This window comes from Stegostoma tigrinum, chromosome 22 (genome assembly GCF_030684315.1).
Source record: "Stegostoma tigrinum isolate sSteTig4 chromosome 22, sSteTig4.hap1, whole genome shotgun sequence".
NCBI lineage: Eukaryota > Metazoa > Chordata > Chondrichthyes > Orectolobiformes > Stegostomatidae > Stegostoma > Stegostoma tigrinum.
Window position 1 is genome coordinate 46,432,236 of NC_081375.1, and position 25,024 is coordinate 46,457,259.

At 42.5% G+C, this 25,024-nt stretch overlaps 1 protein-coding gene across 2 annotated transcripts in view; it reads right to left on the reverse strand.

Annotated features, from left to right (window-relative positions):
• Positions 1 to 10,830, reverse strand: part of LOC125463787 (myosin-16) — a 298,842-nt gene extending 288,012 nt beyond the window's left edge. For both annotated transcript variants that reach the window (XM_048555486.2, XM_048555484.2), the window contains exon 1: positions 10,677 to 10,830. In XM_048555486.2, coding sequence (XP_048411443.1) covers positions 10,677 to 10,760 — 84 coding nt within the window. In that variant the 5' untranslated portion in view covers positions 10,761 to 10,830. The remainder of the gene's footprint in view (positions 1 to 10,676) is intronic.
• Positions 10,831 to 25,024: the final 14,194 nt, after the last annotated feature.

Consider the following 25,024-nt stretch of genomic DNA (forward strand, 5'->3'; position numbering starts at 1 on the left):
TATTTCTTGTCCAGCATTGACTCTGTGACTCTGAGTACAGCATTGTGTACGCATGTTGGAAGGAGGTTTGAAGTGTAGTACCAGTGAACAGTAACTAGACACAGAGAGAACAAGTGACTTTTCTTCCCTGAAGAAAACAATAACAATCTTCAGGAACTCAATGCATGAAATATCAGCATCTTTTTGCCACTAATAGTTGGGTTCAAGAAACCCAAGAGATTGAGCAATTTAGGCCTGGACTTGCTCATCCAGGAGAAGAACGAGAGGAGACTTAATTGTGATATGCAAGATGCTAACAGGGATTGACAAGTACACATACAGCGAATGTTTCCCCCTGTGGGGAATCTAGGATGAGACGTCATAGTTGTAGGCTAAGTGATGGCAAATTTAAGGCAGAGATGAAGAGGAATTACTTTTGTCAAAGGATCACGAGTCTGTGGAATTAGCTGCGTCGGAATGCGGCAGATGTCAGGACGCTGAGTAAATTTAAGGAGGAGATGGGCAGATTTTTAATTAGTAAGGGGCTGTAGGGCTATGGGCAGTGGGCAGGTAGGTGGATTTGAGGCCGAGATGAAATCAGGCACGATCACATTAAATGGCGGAACAGGCTTGAGAGGCATAATTGTTTACTCCTGCTCCTTGCATATAAATCCTGGAAATTATTTGCCCAGGCCTTAATCTCATTTTTGTTTTACTCATTCTTAGACGTGGATATTGCTGGCAAGATTAAGATGTATGCTTATTTCAGATTGTCCTTCAGAATTTGGTGGTGAGCTGTGTTCTTCAAGCACAGGCATCCTTGTCGCATAGGGACACTTGCAGTGCTGTTAGGAAGATAGTTCCAGGATTTTGATCCAATGGCTGTGAAAGAGTGATGACATATTTCCATGTCAGGCTGGTGTGTAACTTGGAGGTGATCTTGCAGATGCTGGTGTGCCCAAACATCTGCTGCCTTGTCCTTCTAAGCGTCACTGCTTGCAAATTTGGAAGGTGCTGTTTAAGAAGATTTGGTGAGCTGTTGCTGATCATCTTGTAGATGCTGCACACTGGTGTGGGTTGAAGAGAGAGTGAACGTTTAAAATGACGGACTGGGTGTTGATAAAGCAGGTTTCTTTTTTCCTGGTTGGTGTTGAGTTTTTTTGATTGTTGCTGGAACTGCCGCAATGCAGCTGCCAGGAGAGATTGCACTCGGAAGGAGTGTGTGCGGGAATGGTGTGATCAGGGGACATGGAATTGTGCTCACTGCAGATGGTTGGAGGAGGAGTTAGGTGACTGCAAGGATGGGACAAATGGGGGAAACTCAGGCATGGGGACCAGGCAAATCAGATTGGAGTCGGTGGGCAGGGATTTGAATATTGAAGCCCGAGAGATCAGAAATGGAGTTTGGAAAGTAAATTACAGATCAAAGTTACTCACCTTTCTCCTACATAATCTTCATGCAGCTGGTTTCCTTGAGCAAGCTCAGCAATGACACTGGCTGCCTCGGGATAAATTAATACTGCAGATTCCAAAACACGAATAAAAGATATCATCGAGTCTCACAGCACAGAAACAGGCCTTTTGATCCAAACAGTCCATGCTGAACATAATCCCATACTAAACTCCTCCCATCTACCTGTGCTTGGTCCCTCTACTTCTTAATGTTTCTTATTCATTTACTTATCTAAATGTCTTTCAAATGTTGCATCAGGGCCTGCATCCATCACTTCCTCTGGAAGTTCATTCCATACATGAACTCTGTGTAAAAATATTGCTCCTCATGTCTTTTTTGAATCTTTCTCCCCTCACCTTAAAAATATATCCCCTAATCTTGAAATCCCCAATCCTACGGAAAAGAACCTGCCATTCACCCTACTAGACCCCCCAAGATTTCATAAAATCACCTCTATAAGAGCACCTGTCAATCTCCTGCGCTCCAGTGGAAAAAGTCCCGGCCTATCTAGCCTGTCCTTATATCTCAAACTCTTCATTCCTGGCAACATCCTGGTAAATCTTTTCTTCGTCTTCTCCAGCTTAATAATATCCTTTCTATAACAGGGAGTCCAGAACTAGACACAATAATTCAGAAGAGGCCTCACCAACACACTGTACAACCTCAACATGACATCCCAACTTCTATATTCAAAGGCAAGCATGCTAAATGTCTTCTTAACCATGCTATCCATCAAACTTCAAAACACTACACAAGGCCCTACTTGTAATTGTATAAGTTATCCCTTTTTTTGTTTTATCAAAATGTCTTTTGTTCATTTTACCCAATGTGGCAGGAGCGCTATTTTGAAAATTTAGGATGTTGCACAGAACCTCCGATTATTAGTGGTCACAACTTGTATATGAATGTTCTTGAAACTAGGAACATAAAACGCTCAATCTTTAAAAATTTTTGAAGAGTGTTTGGAGAGCATTCAAGTTCCTTGAAGTTCTTCTACACAGCAACTTAGCGCCAAAGTCCCAAGTGAGTCACGTGAAAACATACTTCTGCACTTGAAGACTTCCACCAGGCCAAATGGATCAACTGGGGAGAATATTCAGAAAATGGAGTTGATGTTTGTACTGCTGATCACATTATTGTTGGGGATTGCTGATCACTAAAGTCCTGTTGGCTACCAACAGCCCTACAGTGCTGCTTAAAAAAAACCCCTTGAAATGGGTTGTAGTATTAATGCTTGTTTGCTAACGGAGTAGCGAGGGACAAGCATAGACCTGTTACTTATACAAGATGTGAGTCACTTTTGAAAAGCAGAAACACAAATTGGATTTAAGGCCTTACATTCTTTAGACATGATCTAATTTCTAATACTGTATTATTAACCATTTTGGAAAGTTGACAATCAAAACAAAAATGGATTAAAGCAAGATATATAAGAAATCATGTCAAAACACAAAAGTTTCTGAATAACCAGACTTCCCCGTTTTGGTTAACTAAAGAATTTTTCTCCATTTCATGTCTTTTCCCATCCCTTCTCTTGTTAGGTTGTACACAGCAGAATTCCACAAGTGATACCAAATCAGAGTTCACCCACGTGGTCAATCTTTGAGCTTGAGTCTGAATAGAGAAGCCCCAATTTTTAACCAATGGGAACGGGGTGAATGTAGATTGTGGGCGGGAGAAGGAAGTGATTAAGAGTTCGCGAGGTGGAAGAGTATTGGAAAAAACATAGGCAACGAATTTGATCAAAATCCTGGCTGATGTGTGCTCCACTTTCCCCAGACAGACTACAGCAACTGAAGACATTCCATCACCCACTCCTAAACAGTAACTAAGAATGAGCCACATGCTACTCTAATAGACTAAGAATGAACAGTTTTTTAATAAGCCTATGTTCTTCTACTCTGCACATCTACTGCTCCAACTTTGGTTTGAAGGTGATGCTTGATCATGTGACACCTTCAACTGTCAATGCATTTACAATTAAAGGTCAAATCATAATAAAATCAAAATACTGCAAATGCGGGAGATCTGAAATAAAAACCAGAAAATGCTAGCGAAACTCAGCAGATCTGACAGCATCTGTGAGACAGAACAGAGGTGACTTTTCAATTACTCTGTATGATCTTAGATAATAAGGTGTAGAGCTGGATGAACACAGCAGGCCAAGCAGCATCACAGGAGCAGGAAAGCTGATGTTTCGGGCCTGGACTCATCTGTAGTAACTGCCGATGCTGGAGAATCTGAGATAACAAGCTGTACAGCTGGATGAACACAGCAGTCTAGACTTGAAATGTCAGCTTTCCTGCTCCTTGAAGGGTCTAGACCCGAAACGTCAGCTTTCCCGCTTGTCTGATGCTGTTTGGCCTGCTGTGTTCATCCAGCTTTACACCATGTCATCTCAGATTCTCCAGCATCAGCAGTTCCTATTGTCTCTGTATGATCTTGATGTGTTAACTCTGTTTCTCTCTCTAAAGATGCTGTCGGTCCTGTCAGGGTCACATGTTCTGTTCGTGAACATTTTTATTTGCGGCATTGAGCCGGGAGGTGTTGGCAACATATTTCAAGAGCCAGAAGACTGTTCATAAGCCAGCCAAGAGGGAAAACTGAGGGTGGAGAAGTGTGAAAACAGAACGAGGGTTTTGAAGCTGAAGAGAGAGAGAGAGAGAGGAGATGAGATGTGGGGAGAGTGTAGGACGAGAAGAAGAGAACTTTAATTCACTGAAATTTCCCCAAAAACCGATAATAACATGGTAATATTCAGATTTTGTTCATAACCAATAATAATATTTATCCAGTATACCCTCAATGCTCCAATAACCTAATTGTAACCCATAGACTTTTAGAATCACAATTCGGACAATATTCTGGGAACCTGGGTTTAAATTCCACCACATCAGATATTGGAATTTGAATTCAATTTTAAAAGTCTGGAATTAGAAGTCATATGATGACCAGGAAACCATTGTTGTTTAAAAAAAGACTCTTCTGGTCCACTAGTGTTCTTTAGGAATGTAAAAAGCTATCCATACCTGGACTGACCTATATGTAACTCCAGACCCACAGCAATGCAATTGACTCTTAAATGCCCTCCGAAATGGCCTAACAAGCCACCCAGAAGTATCAATCACTAAAAAGGAATGAAGAATGAAACCTTGCAGAACCCTGGTGAGGCCTATTCTGGTGTATCGTGTCCAGCTCTGGTCGCAGAGTTATTGGAAAAATATTATTAAACCAGAGACCGTTCAGAAGAGATCTACCAGGTAAAGAAGGTTTGGCTTATAAAGAAAGGCTGATTGGACTGGGACTCTTTTCACTAGAGCATAGGAGGTTGAGAGGTGGCTTTATAGAGGTTTATAAAAAGCCTATTAATAGGGTGAATGGTAGGTGTTCCTTTCTCCATAGAATGGGGCATTTCAATCCTAAAGGGCATATTTTTAAGGTGAGAAGAGAGAGATTTAAAAAAGACATGAGGTGTAAATTGTTTTTTGCTCAGAGGGGGTTCATGTGTGGAATGAACCTTCTGGAGAAGTGGTGGATGCAGGCACAGTTACAATGTTTAAATGACACTTAGATGAGTACAGGAATAGAACATGGGCTAGGAGCAGGCAGGGGGGACGAGTTTAGATTAGGATTATGCTCAGCATGGACTGGTTGGACTGAAGTATCTGTTTCCATGCTGTATGACTTCATGATGCTATGACCTAGTCACTGGAAATGAGAATAGAATACACAGCCTTATTGATCCTGTGAAATCCTGCTTGCTAACTTCTGGGACTCATTACAAAATTGGGAGAACTGTCTCACAGAGTAGATAAGTGTGACATAGTCATAGTCATGGAATCAGGCCTTACAACCCAATGAACTGGACCTTACCATCATCATCCCTGGATATGTCCTGTCCCATTGACAGCACAGACCCAGCTGAGGGGGCAGCACTGTGGTATACAGTCCGGAGAGTGTTGCCCTGGGAGTCTTCAACATTGACTCCAGACTCCATGAAGTCTTTTGGTATCAGGCCAAACATGGGTAGAGAAACATCCTGCTGATTACTATGCAGTACATCTCCTTGGCTTGATTTGGTACTCCACCATGTTGGATAACACTTGGAGGAAGCACCCTTGGGGAGTGGCAAGGACACAGAGTGTACTCTGAGTGGGGAATCTCAATGGCATTGCCAACATAACTCAGCAGCACCATTACTGCCAGGCTGGTTGAGTTGTAAGGGATATAAACAGGGTACTGAGTCTGGTGCATGTGATAAGGGTATCAATAAGAGGGAACAACAAAATTGACCTTGTTTTCACCAATCTGTCTGCTGCAGATACATTTGACAATGACTGTATCTGTAAGACTGACCAGCTTGCAGTCCTTGTGGAGACAAAATCCTCATGTTGAGGATACCCTCCATCATGTTGCACGGCACGTAGAATCTTCAAACATCTAGAAACTCTAGACTGGACATCCATGAAGCACTGTGGGCCATCGGAAGCAGCAGAATTGCACTCAACCACAATTGGAATCTCATTGCCCATCATATTCCCTACTCAAACATTACTGTAGAGCCAGGCAATCATTCCTGGTTCAATAGAGAGTGCAGGAGGGCATGCTAGGAGCAGCACCAGGCATACCTAAAAAATGAGGTATAAACCCAGTGAAGCTACAAACAGAGATAGCAAGAACTACAGATGCAGCCCTGATGAAGAGTGTAAACTCGAAATGTCAACTTTCCTGCTCCTCTGATGCTGCCTGGCCTGCTGTGTTCCTTCAGCTGCACATTGTATTGAAGCTACAAACAGGACTATTTACCAAACAACATAGGCGACAAGTGATAGACACAGCATAAGAAGTCCACAACCAAGGGATCAGATCTAAGCTCTGCAGTCTTGCCACATCCAATTGTGAATGGTGGTGGGCATTAAACAACTCACTGAAGGAGGAGACTTCACAAATATCCCCATCCTCAATGATGGAAAGGCCCAGCACATCAGTGCAAAAGATAAGGCTGAGCATTAGTAACAATTTTCAGCCAAGAATGCCATACGGTTCATCAATCTTTACATCCTCTAGCGGTTCGCACAATCACCTTTGGCTGTCTTCAGCCGATTCAATTCATGCCATGTCAAGTCAAGAAACTGCTGTAGACACTGAATACTGCAAAGTCTATGGGCCCTGCTGACATTTTGGCAATAGTACTGAAAAACTGTGCTCCAGAACTCTCTGCACCCCTAACCAAGCTTGTCCAGTACAGTGAGAATAGTGGCACCTACCTGGTAATGTGGAAAATTGCCTGGGTAGGTTTGTTTTAACACAAAAAGAAGGAAATATCCAACCCAATCAATCACTGCTCCTTAAGTCTCCTCCCGATCATCAGTAAAGTGATAAAAGATGTCATCAACAGTACACTGGTGTCTCTCAGCTCCTGACCTCATTGCAGTCTAAGTTCAAACATGGACGAGAAAGCTTAATTCCACAAGTGAGTGTGATTGCCATTGACATTAAGACTGCATTTGACTGAGTGCAACATCAGGAAACGTGAGCAAAACCGGAGTCAATGGGAATCAGGGGAAAACTTTCTGCTGGTTGGAATCATACCTGACACAAAGGAAGAGGATTGTGGTTATTGAGGGTCATTCATCTCAGCTCCATTTCTGTAGAAGTTCCTCATGGTAATGTCCTAGGAACAGCCACCTCCAGCTGCTTTGTCAATGACTGTCCGTCCATTGTAAGGCCAGATATTGGGATGTTCACTGATGGTTGCCCAATGTTCAGCACCATTCATGAATGCACACATACTGAAGCAGCTCATGTCCAAATGCAGCAAGACCTGAACAATTATTTTGGTTTAGGCTGATATGTGGCAAGAATGCCACAAAGTGCCACGCAATAATTATTGCCGATGTAAAAGAAACTAACCATTATCTCTTGACATTCAATAGCATTACCATCACTGAATTTGCAGTCTTAACATTCTGAGGTTTACTATTGACCAGAAAATGAACTCGACTAACCATATAAGTACTTTAACTGCAGGAGGATGAAACCGGCTAGGAATTTTGCAGCAAGTAACTCACTTCCTGACTCCTAAAACCTTGTCCATCATCCACAAGGCACAAATAGGGGTTTGTTGGAATAGACTCCACTTGCCTGAATGAGTGCAGCTCCAACAACATTCAAGAAGCTTGACACTATCCAGAAATAAACAGCCCACCTGATTTGCACCACATGCACAACCACTCAGTCACACCTTCACAGACACTTAGCAGTATGCACTATCTACAAGATGCGCTGCAGAAACTTGCCAAGGCTCCAGAGAGAGCAATTTGCAAATCCACAACTGCTCCCATTGAGAAGGATAAGGAGCCACCTGCAAATTCCCTTCCAAAACACTCACCATCCTGACTTGGAATTACATCATTCGGTGTCAGTGAGTTAAATTCTGGAATCCTTCCCATATAGCGTTGTGGGTCCACCTATAATGCAGGCTGTGCAGGGGTTCAAGAAGGCAGCTCAACACCACCTTTTCAAGGACAACTAGGGATATGCTGGCCCAGAAGCAATGCGTGCATCCCATGGAGTGTATGGTCAACTTCTGAGTCTACTCTGTACTAACTGCCTTGTACTCAGGTTTGAAACAAAGGTGGCATTTCTGAACTCAGAACTTCAGCTGGACCTGATTTCTCTCAGGTCAAAACCAGCTGGCACAGGCTGACCAGAACCTAACCAAGAGATTGTTTAAAGATCAACAGGTTCCACGTTTGGGTCATTTCTGATAAAACATGTTCTCTTAATGTCAGCTCAGGGCCAAAATTTCAAAACTACTTCTTAGGCCTGGACTCAATAAAAGAGAGTTCATAGAATTATAGAGATATACCACATGAAGATGCTATTTGGCCATTGTTACCTGTGCTAACACATCCTTCTGTAACTCAAATCCATCCTCTTACCTTTCCACCATCCTGTTATATTCTTCCTATTCAAACGATACATCACAGCCTTTCTCCATGACCACTTATGCTGACACATCCCAGGATGTAAATCAGGAATGGATAATAAATGCAGACCTAGCCAGCAACACTCACATCTTGCAAATAATTACAATAAGTTTTAAAAACCTTCTTTCTCCCCTTTCCCTTACTTTGTGGAGCAAAACTCTTCATATCTGATCCTCTATTCCTGAATCCCAATTATCACCCCTTTTATTCCCTGGGCACCCACTCTTCCCTTTCTGAGTCCCAATCCCCTTCTCTCAGGTCCATGATCCCTACTGACTTCATACATCCTCCCATCTCATCTGTCTGTCTTTCTCTCTCTCTCTCAATCCCCAGACTCGTAGTTACAGGCTGTAGTTCTCTTGAGATGAAATATCACGGGGCATGAAGTTTTGTGGTGAGAGGTGGTTGGGGGGAAGTTGGTGAATGGGTTGAGATGTGTAAAGGAGGCTTCTCTGTGGCAGGAACTGGTAACATCATGGAATAAGTCTCAGGAGAAGGGCTGCCACTGTGGGAGGAAGTAAGGTTCTAAGTTCTCCAACATTGCTTGCAATCATGTCTGAAAGATTCAAATCCTATTCCAAACAACTAGCAGGCAATACGTGTAGGGTACTAGGTTGGGAGGAGGGAATTTAATAAGCCTCGGCATAGGCCTTACATATATTAAACAAATCTAAATTACAAACATTATAAATATCAGAATGCTGATTTGAAACTAAGAGGAACTAATTTCACAAATATGGTAACAAACCTACAATCATGTGCATTTCAACTGCCTCACATAGTTTGTCACCTCCATTCGAGACTGTCTATGTAAACCAGTCACGGCTGTAATTTCACCTTCTCACCTGCTGTGGCAGTATAACTCTTCAGCTAAGCATCTCATTGTTGCTGAGGAAGGGTCACCAGAACCATACGTGAACTCTGCTCCTTCCTTCACAGATACTGCCAGACCTGCTGAGCTTTTCCAGTAAATTTGTTTTTGTTACTGTTGCTCAGTTTGTGTCATGAAGACGTTTCTGTCACTGAAGTCAATTTGGCTTCAAAAAGATGGCGGTATTATAAGGGATGGGATATGAGATATAAAAAGTAGTTGAATTTCACCTGGACAACCTTGCTGTTGTTATTCTTCAATGTCAGATACCCTTTTTACTTGAAGACTACATTTGGCTTTTACATTTCATGTGCAATGTAGACTCTGTAGAAAGGTCAGCTGGTAAGGATGACAAGAAGAACTATCTGCTTTTTAAAAAATTTCAACAGGCAAACCAACACAATCTTGTGCACAAGAAATAGGCATCCTTATGCATATATGAATGACCAAAACTTACATGAATTGTCGTGAGCTGTCAAGTTAATATTGAAGACAGGTTTAGCTCAATGGTTACACTCGCATTTCCCATCTTGAAGGCAGCTGGATCAAACCCCCAGTCCAGGGAATGAAGCACACATTTAGTAATACTGAGGGGTCACTGCACTGTGAGAGGTGTCATCCTTGAGTAATGCATTAAACTGTCCTATCAGGAGGATGCAAGCCATCTCATGGCACATTTTGATGATCAGAGGTGTATTTCACAGTCCCTAGCCAAAATCAACCTCAAACAATCCCATGTGAGTCATCATATTGGCTTTCATGGGAGCTTTCTGTGTACAAATTTGTCATCATGTTTCCGACATTACAATTATTATACTTTACAAATGTACTTTCATTAGCTGTAAAACACATTGGGCCATTTTAAAGACATGAATTTTTCTGCACAAAGATACGTTTTTACTCTTCTGTGTAATATGTTAAAAATATATTGCACATAAGATTAACTGTGGACATTTACATGTTAACGTTTTGAAACCGGTTACACTACCATTCTTATTCAATATCTTTAAAAACGCTTCATGAAAAACACAATGTGGACAAATTCTATTTAAGCCCAAACTTGCATCTCTGTCCTGATATTATTTGGCAAATATCAAATCTTAGTTGCTGCAATACAGCAATACATTATCATAGATTTAAACTTTTTAAATGAGGCTTTTCAGTAAAAGTTTATCTTTTGATAAAGCTGACAGGACCAATGATAGAAGTCAGCGCTCAGCCCATGTATTACAAGATAGTATAAAGAGTCAGAGTTACACTAAAATCAACACAAAACATTGCCAATTTAAGTTGAGTAGAAAAACAATACACTGTCTCTTTAACCATGTATACACTCAGGACAGTTTCAAAAGTGAGATTAAGGATGGCATTTCTGTCTTACATGTGCTAGAGGCTTGACTTGAACACTAATAGTTGGACGATACTGATGAAAATCTGTTTGGATCACACAAACTTTCCTCTCCATGCTCCCAGCCTCTTATCCCGCCATCACTCAAGAGGAAGCGTGTGAGACCAGCACTGGCAGCTTGCTGTTACCTGACCCTTCAGAAGTACTGAGACAGAAGTAGTGAGCGAGAGAGAAAGACAGAGAGGGGGCGGGGAGGGAGAATCACTAAAAAAAAGTAAAGCTTCAGCCAAGCCCTGAAGCCAAATTGAGTGGAGAAAATCTCCCTCTGCTTTATAGCTTAAAGAAACCCCGCCTGCAAGAAACCAGCCAGCTCAGGCATTCAGCTCCTCTTATCTGATCAAGAAAGCTCAGTTGTATTAGCTAAACAGCAGGCTGACGTTTGCAGCCACACGTACTGTACCATATTTACACTTCCAGTGAGTGGAGCATGAGAACACTCCACAGTGACGAATACAACCCTTTCAGCTATAAACCTTTTCACTTTAACCCAGACTGGGGCAGAGAGGGAAAGGTTCAAAACCATTTCATGATGCAGTTGCCTTGCTAAAAGGAAAAAGCTCAATGCTTTCCCAGAACTGCTGGATGGTTGTGGGCTGTTAGCTGGCTGCCGAAAAGTGTGAAGCAAGAATAGAATTAGAAGCAAATTGAATTGTTGCCAATGTCTCTCTTTCTTTTAAAAGGCCCATTTAAAAGAATATTACTTATCACAATGGGTGACCCAGTCAACTCTACACACACTCGATTACAGACAATTTTAAATTCCTGATCTCAATGAATCATAATTCTTGTTACTTATATCCGCATGGCCACACCTAGCCATTAAGTGTCCTTTGTTCCCTTTCGTATGTTAGATACACAGGCCAAGAACTTGCAGTACATGATCTCGATGCAATACTTTCTGTGTTATAACGGTGATGCCATTTCATAAAAATTTAATTTCCTGTGGAGTGCTTTGGGTTTTCCTGAGAAAAGGATGTCCATAAGAGCATGTTTTCTTCATTCTGTCCAAATCTGTGCTCTACATGCATTGTATGTGTTCAATATACTGTTTTGTACTCTTCTAGTCTGGCTTCTTGCGCATCCCAGCTTTCCTTCCCTTCCTTGTTGTTAATTGTGCCTTCTACATTGCAAAACATTGACTACCTCTTCTGCTTTCTATGCTCTCTCTCCCTCCTTTTGCGTTCCTCTTTAAAGTTTTATCTTACTGAGATTGGAAGGTTTGAGTTATAAAGAGAGGCTAGATAGGCTGGGACATATTCTCCCTTGAGAGTTGGAGGCTGGGCGGTGACCTTACAGAGGCTTATTAAATCACATGGGGCGTAGACAAGGTGAATAGCCAAGGTCTTTTCTCCAAGGTCGGAAAGCCCAAAACTAGAGGGCATAGGCTTAAAGTGAAAGTGGAAAGATTTAAAACGGACAGAGGGCAGTTCAAATATGGAACGAGCTCTCAGATGAAGTGGTGGTACAGTTACAACATTTAAAAGACATTTTCACATGGACGCGGATAGGAAAGGTTTAGACTTAAATGGGTGAAGCACAGGCAAATTGGGCTCATTCAGTTTAGGATACCCGGTTGTCATGATGAATTGGACAGAAGGGTCTGTTTCTGTGCTATATCACTCTATGACTCTATAAAACTTTGTCATCTACCCTGTTATCTCTTTACATGGTTTTGGTGCCACATTTTGTCCAATAACTCTCATGTGAAGCAGCTTACAGAGGTTTGCACGTGTAACTCAGAAACAGGCCTTTCGGCCCCACTAGTTCATGCCAGTGTTCATGCTCCTTTTCAGCCTCTTCCTGTCTCACCCTATCTAAATCTCTCCTTGTAACTGTTTATTCCATTTTTTTCTCATAGTCTTGCTGCACTTCAACATAAATTCATCTAATCTATGAGCTTCAACCATTACCTGGTGATAAGGAGTGCTACATCATCACCAGAAGATGTTTGTTCTATATTTCCCTTGACTATTGTACATTGATGGTCTCTCGTTTTGCCATTTCCTGCATGTAGGCATTCCTTTTCTGTGTTTACTGTATTAAAAAGGATCAAAATTGTAAAGTATCCTATTACTGGCCCAACCTGTCCATCCCTTTCTGATAGATACGATATCACAGTTCGGGTACTATCCTTGAACATTTTTATTGCTCCTCCTGCAGTCCTTCCTAATCCCTTATACAATATGGTAACAACGGCAAAAGCAGAAGTTGCTGGAAAAGGTCAGCAGCTCTGGCAGCATCTGTGAAGAAAAATCAGAGTTAGCATTTCAGGTCGGGTTGCCCTTCCTCAGAACTGATATGTTTATGTTTACACAATGTGATAACAAGAAGTGTTGTGACAGAATGGTTAGCAGCCCTGCCTCTAGAATCATAGAATCCCTACAGTGTGGAAATAGGTCATTCAGCCCACTGAGACCCTGCGAAGAATAGCTCATACAGCCCCACACACCCACTTTATCACTGTAACTCTGCATTTCCCTTGGTGGACACACCTCACCTACACATGCCTGGACAATTCAGCTTGGCCAATTCACTTTACCTGCACATCTTTGGACTGTGGGAGGAAAACAGAGCACCCAGAGAAAACCCATGCAGACACGGGCAGAATGTGCAAACTCCAACCCGGGCACTGTGAGGCAGCAGTGCTAATCATTGAGCCACCTGCTGCCCTTCTAAGGTTGAAGTCCCACTCAGGATTTGATGACCAAGGAAGATGAGTTCACCATGTAGCCCAACACAGTTGAGTACCAATCTGTAAATACTTTACGAATGTGGTAACGTCAGAAATTGGGAGTCCCACCATTGCCATCCACAGTCCAGACCACAACATACACATAAATTTGCTATGCTAACTTGGAATCCTTGGGAAGCAGATCAGTTCAGATTGGTATTGAAACCACAGGCTCGATCCCTGTTGTTGCTGAGGTGCATTTGGGACTTGACTCCCTGCCCTATTTGTCATAAAGGTCTTGATATTGTGGATAAAAACTGCCTTTGGGCAGAGAACTAAGGTGGATGAAAAACATGGTAAGCAGAATCAAACACTCCAAGTGTGGTCTAATAACGTTTGAAACAAGTTTAACATTATTTTTCAATTCCGTTCTTCTATAAATAGTACACTGCATCCGCTGTACCTGTTGTGACTTCCTCTACATTGGGGAAACCAAACGGAGGCTTGGGGACCGCTTTGCAGAACACCTACGCTCGGTTTGCAGTAAACAACTGCACCTCCCAGTCGCGAACCATTTCAACTTCCCCTCCCATTCCTTAAACGACATGTCCATCCTGGGTCTTTTGCAGTGCCACAATGATGCCACGCGAAGATTGCAGGAACAGCAACTCATATTCCGCTTGGGAACCCTGCAGTCCAATGGTGTCAATGTGGATTTCACAAGTTTCAAAATCTCTCCTCCCTCCACCTCCCTAACCTGTTCTTCCTCTCACCTATCCCCTCCTCCCACCTCAAGCTGCACCTCCATTTCCTACCTACTAACCTCATCCCGCCCCCTTGACCTGTATGTCCTCCCCGAACTGACCTATCCCCTCCCCACCTATACTCTCCTCTCCACCTATCTTCTCCTCTCTCTTTCTTTGATCTGCCTCCCATTCTATCCCTATTTATTTCAGAACCCTCTCCCCATTCCCCTTTTCTGATGAAGGGTCTAGGCCCGAAATCTCAGTTTTTGTGCTCCTAAGATGCTGCTTGGCCTGCCGTGTTCATCCAGCTCCACACATTGTTATCTCGGATGCTCCAGCATCTGTAGTTGCCATTATCTCTTCTATAAATAAAGCTTAGTGCTTGATTAGCTTTTACTACAACCTGATTGGGCAATCACTTTTAGTGGTTTGGGTATTAATGCCCTGAGACTTCTTTCCTTCTCTAGCCCATTTAGATTTTCATTTTCATTCTCATTTTCCAAGTAACATATGACTTGCTTTTTTTTTCAACAAAACTGGCACCTCACACCCGGGCTGAAATTCATTTGCCCATTCAGCATGTTATCTGATGTTTTCTAATTTATTGCAGTTGCCTTCAGTTTTCTTATCTGGGACATTTCACTCTGTTAAAGATGATACACAAATGCAAGTTGTTGTTGTTACAGCTGTATGAATGGGCAACTGTATAACAGTTTTCGGATGCATACCAGCAAAATTACATCACAATGTAGGCTAGAAAAATGGAGGTATGAACATTAAATGTGTGCATGGCAGAGCTTCTTCTGCTGTTTTCTGACTATAACCTTATTAAATTGAAATAGGAGACATGCTGCCTTTCTCTTCTTGCCTTCCAGACAATATGACTGATAACTTGCTTCTACCTTCATGCTCATGCAACTCTGTTTCACGTAGCTGAACAGAATGGACTGCAATCTGTGAATGACCTACTTGGGAATTTGTGATCAGTGTGCTTTGTTAGCGGTGTTCACAAGTATGGACAGGGATTACTGACTGCCATTTTATATTACATTTTACCATCTACTCCTGTGTGTAGTATGGACAGTGGCTGTATGGAGTTAAAACTTCCTTAATCTGTCATACAACAGTCAGGAACACTCATTTTTTTCTGAGGAGTTAGAATTTGCTGACAACTTGAGTCAACTTTGTGAAGGTGTAGCAACGACAGCTACAGTATTTGACTCACCTGCATGATGTTATCATGTTCCAATGTCAATAACATTGTTCGTGCTGGATTTGAATAACTGATGAGATTATGGTGCATCGCAGATGCACATGGTCAAACTGTCAGAGACAATCGGCACGTGATTCTCTCTAAGACCAATTCTTTTCACAGTGAAAGTCTGAGAATGCTTTGACCTAAGCAATAATGTTAAAGGCCCTAAGGCATGTGTCATGCCCAGTTAGGTGATGAAGATACGACACAGTTTAAAGCTGTATTTTTTTTAACTTAGACTTAACAGTTTTAAAAGTGGCAGGCAACAGGTCATGCAATGTTTGCAATATTAACTCCCCACAAGACATAAAACTAAGGCAAACACTTAATTAAAACATGAACACCCCCAACCACTTGCAAGCTCCTTAATCCTTTTATTGAAGAAGGACTGTGAAATAATTGTACAGAGGTCAATATTCCATCACAAGTCACCCTTTAGTTACACATGCACATGTACATGGGCTCTGACCAGCCAGCTCAGAGTCAGTCCTTAGAATGAGGAGGCACTTTGAAGCTCTTCTTTATGTCTATCAGCCAGGCCTCCCCGATTGGCCCAGGTTAACAACCCCAATTAATAATATCACCTGGCATTCAATCCAATCACCACAGACTGTAAAACCATACAACATAGGAGCAGAAATTAGGCCATTCGGATCATCACATCTGCTCCACCATTCAATCATTGCTGATAAGCTCTCGAAAACAATTCTCCTGCTTTCTCCCTATAACCATTGATCCCCTTGACAATTAAGAACCTATCTATCTCCAACTTGGATGAGGAAGTGGAAGGGTGGATTCGTAATTTTGCCGATGACAGGAAGGTTGGTGGAGTTGTGGCTAACGTGGAGGGCTGTTGTAGGTTGCAATGGGCCACTGACAGAATGCAGAGCTGGGCAAAGAAGTAGCAGATGGAATTCAACCCAGAAGTGTGTGAAGTGATTCATTTTGGAAGGTTGAATTTGAATGCAGAATACAGGGTTAATGGCAGGATTTTCGGCAGAGTGGAGGAACAGAGGGATCTTGTTGTCCAACTTCATAGATCCCTCAAAGCCGCTACCCAAGTTGATAGGGTTGGGAAGAAGGCGTTTGGTTTGTTGACTTTCATTGGCAGGGGAATTGAGTTTAAGAGCAGTGAGGTTATGCTGCAGCTCTGTAAAACCCTGGTTAGACCACACTTGGAATATTGTTTTCAGTTCTACTCGCCTCATTACAGGAAAGATGTGGAAGCTTTAGACAGGGTGCAGTGGAAATTTACCAAGATGCTCCCTGGACTGGAGGGCAGGTCTTATGAGGAAAGTTTGAGGGAGCTAGGGCTTTTCTCTTTGGAGCAAAGAAGGATGAGAGGTGACTTGATAGAGGGGTACAAGGTGATGACAGGCATAGATAGAGTAGATAGCCAGGGACTTTTTCCCAGGGTGGAAATGACTATTACAAGGGGGCATGATTTTAAGGTAACTGAAGGAAGGTAAAGGGGAGATGACAAGGGTAGGTTCTTTACACAGAGAATGGTGGGCATGTGGAATGCGCCGCTGGCAATGGTAGTGGAGTGAGATACTTTAGGGACTTTTAAGCGATTCTTGGATAGGCAAATGTAAGGTATGCAGGGTAGTTTGACTTTAGTAGGATAATAGGTCAGCACAGCAGTGTGGGCTGAAGGGCCTGTGCTGTGCTGTACCATTCTATGATCTAAATATATTCAATGAGCTGGCCTCCACAGCCTTCTGTGGCAGTGAATTCCATGGATTCACCACTCTCTGGCTGAAGGAGTTTCTCCTTATGTCCATTCTGTAAGGTCTTCCCTTTACTCTAAGGCTATACTCTTCAACCTCAGCCTCTCCTAACAATGGAAACATCTTCCCAACATCCACTCTGTCGAGGCCATTCAGTATTCTGTAAGTTTCAATTAGATCCCCCTCATCCTTCTAAACTCCATCGAGTATAGTCCCAGAGTCCTCAAACATTCCTCATATGTTAAACAGTTCATTCCTGGGACCATTCTCTTGAACCTCCTCTGAACCTGCTCCAGGGCAACATCCTTCCTAAGATATGGGTCCCAAAACTGCACACAATATTCCAAATGTGGCCTGACCAGAGCCTTATAGAGCCTCAGAAATACATCCCTGCTTTTATATTCAAGTCCTCTCAAAATAAATGCCAAAGTTGCATTTGCCCTCCTAACTACTGACTCAACCTGCAAGTTTACCTTGAAAGAATCCTGGACTAGCACTTCCAAGTCTCTTTGTACTTCAGGCTTCTGAATCTTCTCCCCATTTAGAAAATAGCCCAAATCTGTATTCTTCTTACCAAAGTGCATGGGCTCACACTTTCTCATGTTGTACTCCATCAGCCATTCTTTGCCCACTCTGTCCAAATCCTTCTGCAGCCTCTCCACCTCCTAAATACTATTTGTCCCTCCATCTATCTTTGTATCATCTGCAAACTTAGCCAGAATGTCCACAATTCCTTCATCTAGATCATTAATGTATAATGAGAAAAGCTGTGGTCCCAACACTGACCCTTGCGGAACAGCACTTGCAGGCCATCCTGTAAACTGTAAACACACAGAGCAACATTATACCAACGATATCAGCCTCCAACCTCACTTTGAACAATGGAGACATCAAAACTCAATGGGTGCCTGGAAAATATGAAACAAGCCTTATTAACATTTCATTATATTGTGATGGTTTTTCATCTCAAACACCGACACCCTCACTCTCTCAAAACATTCAAAATGTGAAAGGCTGCCATGCAGGATATGTTTTACACAAACTTATTTGTGAGAGACTTCTTTGGTGCCTTTTGTTTTGAAATGTTGATGTAGAAGCTGTTCTAATTTGACCAATATTTAAAATAGCATCTGCAACCTCTTCCAACAAAACATTGAACCAGCTGCAAGCCAGCAACACAGTCAAGATAAATAGCTATGCTTTGAATGTGAGAGATATAGACTCTCCCAGTAATCTGTTACAATTTCATTTTCACCTGAGAGCTGAACTCCGGACAACTCAATGAGAAAGTAACTCACAGCTTACTGAGAATCATCTGCTTTTAGCAAGTCTGGCTAAAGCATGAATTCATTGGGGAACTACAGCCTGATATGAAAGAGACTGAAATATTACGCCTTGTAATCATATTGTTTTTACTCTCATCTGGATGCAATTTTTCTGCATCTGATTTTATGTGTGAGATGTGTTAAAAACCTCCAGGGCAAGAACGTGATAATAAACAGCCTTCTCTTTAAAAGAAATGTGTGAAAGCTTGCTGCTGGAAATCATTTAAATTGGGACAAACATCTGAGGGTAAGAACCCTTGCCAACTTCACACATTTGTGGTGCAGTGATATGTCCCTACCCCTGGGACAGAAGGCCTGAGTTCAAGTCCCACCTGCTTTAGAGGTGTATAATAACTCTCTGAACAGGTTAATTAGAAAAATAGATTTTAAAAAAGCTTCCATCACAGGTAATATGGCAGCACATACATTTTCATCTGTGATGGATGCCTTAGTGATAGCACTCTCATCACTGTGTGTGAAGGTTATGTGTTCAAACCTGATTCCAGACACAAGAGCATAAAATCTAGGCTGGGATATTCCCAGTGAAATGCTGTAATTCAGTTGAGATGCTTAACTAAGAGCACATCTGTCCTCTCAAATGGATGTTAAAGTATCCACAAGAGTTATTTTGAAGGAATGTCGGATAATTCACCCTAATTTCCTTCACTGTCACTCAACACGATCATTTAAACTGATTGCTATGAACTCATTTTCCACATACACACTGAAAATAGCCACAGGATAAATCATTCAATCTACCAATAAAATCATAAATCATAAATATCAGAAATAAAGGGAATACAATGAGATGTACAAGTGGTTTTCTCTGTGTTCCTCCAACTCTTGATTCGTGTACAAATCCACCTCTTTTCCTTCCAACCTTGGTGGAATGTATTCAGCTGTCTAGGTTCCCTGTTATGAACATAGAACATGGAACAGTACAGCATAGTAGAGGACTTTCGGCCCATGATGTTGTACCAAACCTTTACCCCAAACCTAAGTTCTATCTAACCTCCACCCCTAACATACATCCATATGCCTATCTAATAACCACTTAAATGCCCCTAATGAGGCCAATTCCAGTACCCTCTCTGGCAATGCATTCCACACCCCTACCACTCTCTGAGTAAAGAACCTACCTCTGACATCTCCCCTGTATCTACCTCCACCCAATTTAAAACTATGCCCCCTTGTAATAGCTACCTCCACCATAGGAAAAAGTCTCTGGCTGTCCACTCTATCTGTACCTCTGATCACGCCTCTACCAAGTCACCACCCATCCTTCGTCATTCGAAAGAGAAAAGCACTAGCTCTCTCAACCTTTCTTCATAAGACCTTCCCCCAATTCCAGGCAACACCCTGGTAAATCTCCTCTGTACCTTTTCCAAAGCTTCCACATCTTTCCTGGAATGAGGCAACCAGAACTGGACTCGATGCTCCAAATGTGGCCAAACCAGGTTTTTGTATAGCTGGAGCATAACTTCACGGCTCTTGAACTCAATCCCTCTATTAATGAAAGCGAACACACCATTTGCCTTCTTAACAATTCTATCTTCCTGGGTGGCAGCTTTCAGGGAACTGTGGACATGAACCCCAAATCCCTCTGCTCCTCCACACTGCCAAGAATCTTTCCATAAACCCTCTATTCTGTTTTCAAGTTTGTCCTTCCAAAATGAATCACCTCACACTTTTCAGGGTTAAACTCCATCTGCCACTTCTCAGCCCAGCTCTGCAGTCTATCAATGTCCCTTTGTAACCTAGAACAGCCCTCCGCACTATCCACAACTCGACCCACCTTTGTGTCATCCACAAACTTACCAATCCACACTTCTACTCCTACATCCAAATCATTTGCAAAAATCAAAAATAAAAGAAGACCCAGAACAGATCCTTGTGGTACACCGCTCATAATTGAGCACCATGTTGAATCTTTTCTGTCCACTACCACCCTTTGTCTTCTAAGGTTCAGCCAATTCTGAATCCAATCTGCCACATGTCCCCCCATCTCAAGTCTCCTTACTTTCTGCATGAGCCTACCATGGGGAACCGTATCAAACGCCTTACTTAAATCTATGTTTCCCACATCCACTGCTCCACCTTCATCCACACGTTTGGTCACCTCTTCAAAGAATTCAGTAAGGTTTGTGAGGCATGATCTATCCCTCACAAATCCATGCTAACTATCACGAATCAAACTGTGCCTTTCCAAGTGATCATAAATCCTGTCTCCTAGAGCCCTTTCCAAGAATTTTCCCACCACTGACATTGGACTAACTGGCCTATAATTTCTGGGGTTATCCCAATTCTCTTTTTTGAACAAGGGAATGACGTTTGCCTGTCTCCAATCTTCCGGCACTATACCTGTGGACAGTGAGAATGAAAATATCATTGCCAAAGGCCCTGCGATCTCTTCCTTCGCTTCTCATAGAATCCTTGTATAAATCCCATCAGGCCCAGGGGACTTATCTATCTTTAAGTTCCTCAAAATTCCTAGCACATTTTCCTCACCAACATCGACCTCCTCTAGCCTACCAACCTGTTTCACACTGTCCTCCCCTACAACTAGGTCCCTCTCAGTTGAGAATGCCTAAGAAAAGTATTCATTGAGGACCTCGCCTATTTCTTTAGGGTCCGTGCACAAATTCCCTTTACATTCCTTGATTGGCCCTACCTTTTCTCTGGTCATTCTCTTATTCCTCACACACGTGTAAAACGCCTTGGAGTTTTCCTTGATCCTGTCTGCCAAGGTTTTCTCATGCTCCCTCATAGCTCTCCTAAGCCCTTTCTTCAGCTCCTTCCTGGCTAACTTGTATCCCTCCAGAGCATTTTCCGTTCCTTGTTTCCTAAACTTTACATAAGCATCCTTCTTCCTCTTAACCAGTTGTTCGACCTCCCTTGAGAACCAAGGCTCCCTCACTCGACCGCTTCTTCCCTGTTATATTAGTGCTTTAAGAGCTGAGTATGATAATGAGTAAAAGGATCAAGATAGCACTGCATGAGCAGCAATCATGAGGACTCCTGGCAGTTACATGCGAAGTGTTGTGTCTCACACATATGCAGCACACTCTTAACAGACACATAGCATGTGACCTGTGGCTAGAATGGTCTCAGATTCCATCTTAACTCAGGCCATATGAAACATGACATGCTGATTAAAGTTTGCTGCTGTTATATCATATAGCTCAAACATTGAACTGCCGGTGACAAATATATCAGGTGATAAAAAAAGCTGCAATCACCTCCCTCAAGACCATATTCCTGGGTACTCTCATATCCTTCAACACGTTTAGTAACTAGAAAGTTATTAATTCCTCTGTTGAACTTGCTCAATGACTGAGCTTATACAGATAATCTCACATTTATCACCTTTATATTCTACCTGTTATGGTCTTATTCATTCACTCAGGCTGCCTAAATGCCTTTGAAGCCTCTTTGCATCTTTATCACAATTTGCAATTCCACCAAGTTTCATATCATCTTCAAACTTGGAAATCTATGAATTGCCCCACATCTAAATCATTGATATAGATTGTGAACAGCTGGGGACCAAGCACTAATCCTTGTGATACTCCAATGGTCATAGCCTGCTGAAATAACCCCACAGATGTTAGCATTTCATCATCAAGTCACCTTTTATTTACACGTGCACAAAAGTTGACACTGATCTGGCTTCCTCAGAGTCAGCTCTCACAGTGAGCAGAAACTCTGTCACTTCTGTTTGTATCTGTAAACCGGGGCTCCCTGATTGGACCTGATTAACAGCCCCAATCAGAGAACTCATATTCTATGAGGTCCAACTGGCTGACTTTGTTAAAATCACCATACTTGCCAACAACACAATGACCCATTTCTCTACCTACCTAATTCTCAATCCAAGTTATGATATTATGCCCATCACATGCACTTTAATTTTGATTACTAACCTCCTAACATCATTGAAAACCTTCTGAAATCCTGAATTATCTTTGGTGATGTCTCTGCCTGTGGGTTTGATGTAAGATGGAAGTTCAGCTGGTATTCGCCTTTTATTTTGCGATCTTCAGCCTCAAGGAGACCAGACATTGGAAGATGCACGAGGGAGTGAAAGCAGTCAAGAATGACATTGGAGGGAAAACACAAGGTGATCAAATAGGACTGGGAGGAACCACGAGATGCATGGGACCTTAGCAAGTCAAAGCATGTTAGCATTGTTGCTGTCCAGTCCTTAAAGTAAAAACTTTTTTCTTTGGTTTAGATTAAGAGTGGTTGAGGCATAAGGAATAAGTTGAGGTGCTGACTCTAAATTTGATATTCCTCAAACTATGGGAAGTAAAAGAAAAGAAAGTAATTTAAGAGTAAGTCATGGCATGGTAGATCGGCCATGTGCCATGCTCCTTGGTGTGATGTGGGAGGTCAGGGACGCTTCCAGGCTCCAGGGTGACCATATCTGCAGAGGTGTATCCTGCTGCTGTTCCTGGAAATCCATCTCTCGGATTTGTAATGGCAGTTGGAGTTTCTGTAGTGTATCCGCAAGGCTCAGATCATCGTCGGTTGTGCATGCAGTGAATAGCGCTCCCTCTAAAGTGTACGGTAGGGCATTGGCATTCTGTTCATGACAATCGGCATCTGCGTGCCAATCACTGTGTTGACCTCCAGTTCCAGAGGTTGCCATCTGTGCGTGGGTCTCGAGGCCTGCAGAAGAAAATTAGAGGCAATGTTGGCCGGAGGGTGGTCACACCACAAGCAGACTGCAAAAGGAGTGATTGACCACCAGAAAGAATGCTAACATCAGGCAGCCATCTGCATCTTTAGCAGAGTTTCTATTTTGGATACCACTTGGTTTGATGAATTATCGGGTGAATCCAGTGAGGGCCAAGTCTATGGCATCAGGCGTGGCTCAGTTGAAAATGTGAGGAGCAAATAATAGAGCGAGAGCATTAGAGGTAGGGATTCTATTTTAAGGGGAACAGAAGTATCTGTGACACCAGGATGGAATGTGGCCTCCATTGTGTCAGAGTCAACACGTCCTGGAGTGGCTGCAGGACATTCTGAAGAGGGGAGGGAGAACAGTAAGAGATCATGATCCATGTGGATATCAATGACATAGGCAAAAAGACAGCAAGGGGTTACAGTCTCAGGATCTGGGATTGGCTATTTTGGTCTGGGATGACGAGAAATTTCTTCACACAGAAGATGATGAACATGTGGAATTCTCTGTGGAGGCCAAATCACTAAACATGCTTAAGAAAGAAATAAATATATCTCTAGAAGCTAAAGGTTAAGAGGTAAGGGAAGAGAGTGGGCATATGGTGTTAAGATAAAGGATCAACTATTATCATGTTGAATGGCAGAGGGAGTTTACTGAGGTGAATGGTCTGCTCCTGAACATATAATGTCTTTTCCTGTGTACTTGGGATATTTTCCGACAGCAACGATGCTTTATAAATGCTGATTGCCTGTATATACACTCCTCATCTTCCTCTCACTCATTTAGATGGAGGCCTAGAGCTCAGGCATTGAGTGTCGCTTTCACTAATGAGTGAAGGAAAAACATTAAAGACTGAGCTGACCCTCCGAGGGCTGATCATGCAGTTCTGGGGCTCGGACCACAGATCTCTGGATGCTGAGCATGTTGTGTTTCATTAATCAACTCTGTCCCATTTGAGGTTGGCTTGCCCGTGCAATTTGACGATATTTCTGGCACACGGCACTTGACGTCTGGGGAGCAACATGTGAGAGGGCTTGGAGCTGGGATGTCAATTATCATGAAGCAGTGAAACTTGGTCAATTGACTTAAGTGTAGAGAGGCTGAAGCCAGAAACAAGTTACCTCCCAAAGGATAAAATATCAGCTAAATGGCCCCATCTGAAGTACTGTTCCAAACTGATGATCAGTTCAAGAGTAGTGTACACATGTTGCAGTTAAATTTTGTTGATCTCTTCTTATTTAAATCAGTTCCGTCCTTTGCAAGTCTTGTGTATGAGTAGAACGAGTGTCAAATATTCCAGCAACAGGCCACCAAGTGTTTGTTTAAAAACTGTTGGTGTCTGCAGACTGCTATGAAAGAGCAGCTGGTCATTTAGCCTTAAAGAGGTTCCATTTGCTCACTTCTCTGACAAATTGCTACCAATTCGTCACATGGAATGAATTCACAGCTGGATCACACTGACAAGCACTTACCTTATGAAACACTGCAGAGCTTGAATTTCACATAAATTATGGGATGTCCAGAAGCGAGCACTCTTTTAGGTACGAGATCGGTATTGGCCGCCCAAATTGTCCAAAAAGTTTCAACTTTAAGAAAGGTAACCGGGATTTTCCGATTTATTTTTTCCACAGTGGTGGATATGATAACCTGCAGTCTCCTCCTCTCCCCCCTCAATCACACAAACCACCACAAATGGGAAAGCTCTCCAGATTTTGGGCCTGTCAGGCACCAAATTGGTCACCTGGAAGGTGTTATAGTGCATCACTTCCTGGAACAATGATACCTCACCCCGTTTGAAGCCTGCAGGCAGTGTCAAGGCCACCTCAGAGCCTGAGGCTGTTGCCTGCACAGCAATGCCAAGGTCCAAGGGGAATTGGGCTAAGTAGATGACCATGTAAGGTGTGGTG